This window comes from Hemiscyllium ocellatum, chromosome 32 (genome assembly GCF_020745735.1).
Source record: "Hemiscyllium ocellatum isolate sHemOce1 chromosome 32, sHemOce1.pat.X.cur, whole genome shotgun sequence".
Classification (NCBI taxonomy): Eukaryota; Metazoa; Chordata; class Chondrichthyes; order Orectolobiformes; family Hemiscylliidae; genus Hemiscyllium; species Hemiscyllium ocellatum.
This window is the reverse complement of record NC_083432.1, coordinates 44,217,237-44,223,236: the sequence shown is the minus strand read 5'-3', so window position 1 is coordinate 44,223,236 and position 6,000 is coordinate 44,217,237. Positions and strand designations below refer to the sequence as shown.

Sequence of the window (6,000 nt, the reverse complement as noted above, 5' to 3'; positions counted from 1 at the left end):
TGAGTCTTTACATGAATTGAGACTTCTAAAGAAAAAGGGAAAAATGTCCTGTGTCATATGAATGTGAGACTCTGCTCTGACATCCAGACAGAAGACAAAAAGTCCACTGCTTTCCTGCAAGAACACAAACAGCTACCATCAAGATACCCAAGCAGAGCCTGTCTGGAATTAATGTCCTTTGAAGAGTGCACAACAGCATTGTATTCTTCATTGGAAAACATTGGAATCAAAATTTAAACAACATGGAAGAAGACACAAAGGTTCCCCTGGGAACAGGGCTACGTTCAGATGGAATTATTCTGCTTTTTATGTGTTTGTCAAGGTGAGGTGCTGACAGAATCAGGGATTGGAATACAGTTTTGTTTTTCCTTGAGTGAATTTTACTCTATAAACAATCCCTTCTGGCACTGAAGACATGAAAATCTGGTCCCCTCACTGGCCAGCTTGTAGTTTTGTATTCATAACAAATAATGGAAACTCTTTGATTGGAATCCAGCTCTGGATTCCACAGAAATGAATTTAATTTGATTTGCCACACAACCGTAAGATGCTATGTATACCCATCTTGCAGAATGTGGTTCCGATCAGTAAACATGGGGTGCCATTTCCCCTGAGTCAGCAAAGTAAGCCCTCACCACGTGGCATCTCTCAGCTTTCTTTTGCTCCTGGTGTAAGGAAGGGTTAATCATCAAAATAGATTTTGATGGTACTGCTTTGACTTCATATAATAACATAACCAGCCATTATTATGTAGAGAAAGGCCAGCTAACCGAACCTTATTGCTGAAGGATATGACCCTTAGCTACAATTTTAGGAAGGCAGGATATGATCTGCCTGGCTGGTGCAGGCAAGTATGTATGATGATGTGATCAGAGTTGGAACATTGAGGGCTTTCCATCAACCCACTCCCCCCCCCCCTCCTTGAAACAGTCATTGCCCCCACCCTCACTGGTATACAGTGTGTTGGGATGGATATATCATAGGCCTAGGGAGGGTAGAGATGTAGTTACTTCTTGGGAAATCGGGGGGCGCTGATGGAGCTGTTGTTTGGACTGTTTACCGAAACTGCCTGTGCAGCTGGACTACCAAGGTCAGACCAATACAATGGCAGCCTTTACTCGGAGACCTTGTTTACGAGACAGACCATCTCGTGGATACCTGCCAAGGCCGAGGCCTGTTCACAGGAGGCCTTTGTCTGTGAGAGATCACGTGTGTGAGTGATTACATAGCGTTAGCTTAGCGAACAATATATCAAGCAGGGGTTTTTGGAAAGGTTTCAGAACGCCTTCTGCCAGCAAGTCAGATACCTTGCTGTAACTCGATTCTCTCTCGAATAAAGCAGTCTGTTTCTTAGAATCTGACCCGGTGTCTCATTCCTCCGAAACGAACACGGGGACGGTAGAACCGTCTTAACAGAGGCAGCAATGAGTACGATCTGCAAGATGCATTGTAGCAATTTGCCAATGTTCCTTCCTGAGCACTTTCCAAACCCATCACCTGTACCGCCCTGAAGAACAAGTGTGGCAAACGCTAGATGGGATTTGAACTGATATTCTATATTTATTGGCCCAGTTACATAACTGTGATGCTACAGCATCCTCTTATGGCTATTTATCATGTCAATGAGCACAGAATGGGGCACACAAGGCATATAGATTAGATTAGATTACTTACAGTGTGGAAACAGGCCCTTCGGCCCAACTAGTCCACACCGACCCACCGAAGCGAAACCCACCCATACCCTTACATTTGCCCCTTACCTAACACTACGGGCAATTTAGCATGGCCAATTCACCTGACCTGCACATCTTTGGACTGTGGGAGGAAACCCACGCAGACACGGGGAGAACGTGCAAACTCCACACAGTCAGTCGCCTGAGGCGGGAATTGAACCCGGGTCTCTGGCGCTGTGAGGCAGCAGTGCTAACCACTGTGCCACTCTGCTGCCCACTTATATACATTGGCACAATTATATACATTGGTGCACCAGTTTATTTCAGAATTGTCTTGGATGGGCCAAATGGCATCCTTCAGTGCTGTATGACTTTGTAGTTATGTATAAACTGGGACTGTGTTAGAAAGCTGTCCTTTTCATTTCTAATATTAATATTAAAAAGGAGATTCAAAACATACTGACAGACAATGGTAAAACATGACTGACCTTGAACAAGTATGAATGGGGCTCCAGGGTACAGAATCAGAATTGATGTCTGTATGACAAATGCAGATGTTGTCAAACAGAGACTCAATCTGACAGCAGGGAGTTGAGTTTGTCTCAGTTCTGTTTGCTGGCAGTGGGTATCACATCAACATATTTGACTACATTACTATTAAGAGCAACTGTACCACATCACAATTCAATTGAGTCTTTATCTCCCTGTCAAACCAGGTCTGCCCAAGATTCAGAGAGGGGAGCAGTTAATGTGAGAAATGTTATTTCTGTATCACTTTACTTGCAGCTGGGAGGAGTCCTGAATCCAACTAAAATTTTGGGTTCAGAAATTTTTATCCAACTTGAGAAATAGTAGACAGGAGTGAGTGCCCTGGCTTTTCTAAAAGTTCATTCAGATGATGTGAGCATCACTGGCCAGCCCAGCATTTATTGCCTAATAGTCCTGAAGAAGCTGGTGGTGAATTGACTTCTTGAATCGCTTTGGTCCGTGAGGTGTAGGAGCATCCACAATATTGGAAGGGAAGGAGTTCCAGGAATTGGACCCAGTGACACTGAAGGAACATGGGTATAGTTCCAAGTCAGGATGGTGTGTGGCAAAAGGAAGACTTAAGACCATAAGACATAGGAGTGGAAGTAAGGCCATTCGGCCCATTGAGTCCACTCCACCATTCAATCATGGCTGATGGGCATTTCAACTCCACTTACCCCACATTCTCTCCATAGCCCTTAATTCCTCGTGACATCAAGAATCTATCAATCTCTGCCTTGAAGACATTTAGCGTCCCGGCCTCCACTGCACTCTGCGGCAATGAATTCCACAGGCCCACCACTCTCTGGCTGAAGAAATGTCTCCGCATTTCTGTTCTGAATTGACCCCCTCTAATTCTAAGGCTGTGTCCACGGGTCCTAGTTTCCTCGCCTAACGGAAACAATTTCCTAGCGTCCACTCTTTCCAAGCCATGTATTATCTTGTAAGTTTCTCGTAAGTCTCCCCTCAATCTTCTAAACTCCAATGAATACAATCCCAGGATCATTAGCTGTTCCTCGTATGTTAGACCTACCATTCCAGGGATCATCCGTGTGAATCTCTGCTGGACACGTTCCAGTGCCAGTATGTTCTTCCTGAGGTGTGGGGATGAAAACTGGACACAGTACTCCAAATGGGGCCGTACCAGAGCTTTAGCAGCATTTTGTCTTCTAATTTTGTCCTCCTCCTCACTTCCTCTGATTTCCCAAGCCACTCTCTTCCTCTCTTGACAATGCAGCAGAAGCAATACAGATCCCACTTTGTAACCAAAACCCCTCTGCAGGGCATGATTGGGGTTGTTTGAAGAGTCTAGCTCAGTCATTAAAAAATTATGTACTTGGCTCAAGAACAAAGGGGTAGTGAGTGTGTATGGAATGCAAGTGCGAATCAGCATCTCCAGAGCAGAAGCACTGCATTAGATGGGTGTCAAGTGGAACTCAATGAGTAGCACTGTAAGCCGTGAGTCAGCATTTTGTCAGTTCTGGTACTATCACCCAGGCAGTCCCATAGGAGTGCTGCACTGTTGGAGGTGCTGTCTTTGATGAGCCATCCACTTGGGGCTTCTTCTGTCCTTTCGGGCAGGCAGAAAAGATCGCATTGTATTTCTTCAAGAAAGAACAGAGCTAAATATTTATCGGTCTCAACCAGAATCTGTGGAACAGATTACCTGCAGGACCTTGCATTGTCTAAGCAGACTGCTACAAATTCTTACACAGCAACAGTGACTGTACTTTAAAAAACAGACAGATACAAAATGACTTCCTGAAGCTATATTTTGCACAAGAACAAGTGAGACATGAGGCAATTACAGCAATGATCAACTCCGATAACAAGACGCGTGGAATCTGCACTCGGATTTTACAAATGCTACTTGAATGCTCACAAGCCTTTTCTGCCGTTCCTTATTGAAGGCCGCCTACACAATTAATTAAAAGTACATTCCCCAGTGGTTCTGTGGGTGAATGCATCATGTGGTATATTGATTATACCGAAGGGCCCACTTTCAATTTGGGGACACTAGCATGTTATCTCATCTCAGCTAAGGGCAGCAAGAAAAGCACAGCAATTGGCCACAGAGCCTTCTGACCAGCGGGAAAGGTCATGGAATCCAGTGAGCTCCCTGCTCCTGCTCAATCCCCAGAGACCTGTGCTGAAAAATGGCCCTTTATGTCCCCTTTTAATTGCATATTGTGCATTTAAGTATGTGTGTATATTTATACATGCATTTGTGTATGTGTCTGTATGTATACAAATGCATGTGTGCTTCCACACATGGAATTAATATGTGCTTATTGTGTGCATGCAAATATGCATGTGTGTGCATATATCCGTGTGCATATATGCGTGCGTGTGTGTGTTTGTGGAGGTATGTGGGTGCGTGCATACATGTTAGTGTGCCTGTGTGAATGTTGGACAAGACTGGAATGGTTTCAACTGTGTTTCTCCCAATTTTTGAATACCCCACAGACTCACTAAGCACACACATCAAACACAAGCACTGATGGGGCACTGCAGGTCTGTGGGCTGCAGCCCAGTGCGAGGTGATACTTTCAGTGACATGGTGGGGGGAGCTGGTTGGCACTGGTCATGCCTTATGTGCGAATTGTTTGTCAAATTACCTGCATCAGAATAGCGCACAACCTGTGTCGCTGGGTGGGGAAGGAGAGATGAGGCACATGATATATTCACTGTACTATATAAATTATACAAATCAAATTAAAATTCCACCCACTTCCCCAGCAAAGTGGATGAAGATGCTCCATTGTATAAGGTCCACCTATACCCTGGTAAGTCTTATATATAATATATAATATATATATATATGGATCTGAACACAACTGATTCTCAAAGAAATAAATGTACATATACTCAGTTGTAACGTATTCTTCTTCATATATACTATAATAAATGTCTCTTGCTGAGATGGATACAATTGCCTGTTAACAGTGTGACAAGTTTCCATCATTGGTGTGGGGCTGGTCTGCAAGGTAATCCTCCATAGACAGTAGCTGAGAAATGAATAGGGCACAGCTCTGCATATCATGGCTTGGAAGTCCATGGCCTTTTGACCCAGCCAAGTATTTGACCCCACGTGGATTTCAGCACTGTTCAGCTTCCAGAAATCCCTCTTTGTCGTGACCCATTGGCTCCACCTCGGTGTAGGTAGGGTGTCCAGTGTTGTTTCTGAACTTCATTGCTGGCCATCTATGGGACCGGCGCTGGAACAAGATACAAAAAAACACACACAACTTCTAATTAGTTCGAGAAACAAATGTCGTGGATTTGGAAATTGGAAATACAAAAAATGAAAATGCTGGAAATGCTCTTCAGATCAGGAAATGTCTGTGGAGTGAGAGAAGAGGGTCTAATTAATAAGGTAGAATTCTTACTGTCATTTATTATTTGGATTCCTTAAACTTGGAATCATGTGAGTAGCAGAATGAACTCTGAAAAGGTCACAGAGTCAGTGGTGAAGTTCAAATCAATGCTGACATGGATGATGTATAGAAGTTGTAGCAATTGGAAAAGACTGAGTAAGCTTTTTTTTGACTGTCTAGGGAAATGAAGGCTGGGGGTGGAGGGTAGATAGGAAGTCTTTAAAATAATGGAAAGGTATTTGATAAGGCCCACATATATGTGGAGATGCCAACACTGGAAGCCATAAATACAAGGTAGATAATGCTAGGTTGGAATTGAGGATAAACTTTTGAACCCAGACAGTGGTTAGAATATCGATTCCACTGCTATATGGAATGACTGATGTGGGGAGGAAGTAGCCTAGTGGTACTGTCACTATGCC

At 43.9% G+C, this 6,000-nt stretch overlaps 1 protein-coding gene across 1 annotated transcript in view; it reads right to left on the bottom strand.

Annotated features, from left to right (window-relative positions):
- Nucleotides 1-3,955: 3,955 nt before the first annotated feature.
- Nucleotides 3,956-6,000, bottom strand: part of LOC132830767 (plexin domain-containing protein 1-like) — a 288,265-nt gene continuing 286,220 nt past the window's right edge. The window contains exon 14 of the mRNA XM_060848606.1: nucleotides 3,956-5,419. Within this exon, the coding sequence (XP_060704589.1) occupies nucleotides 5,300-5,419 (120 nt within the window). The 3' untranslated portion in view covers nucleotides 3,956-5,299. The remainder of the gene's footprint in view (nucleotides 5,420-6,000) is intronic.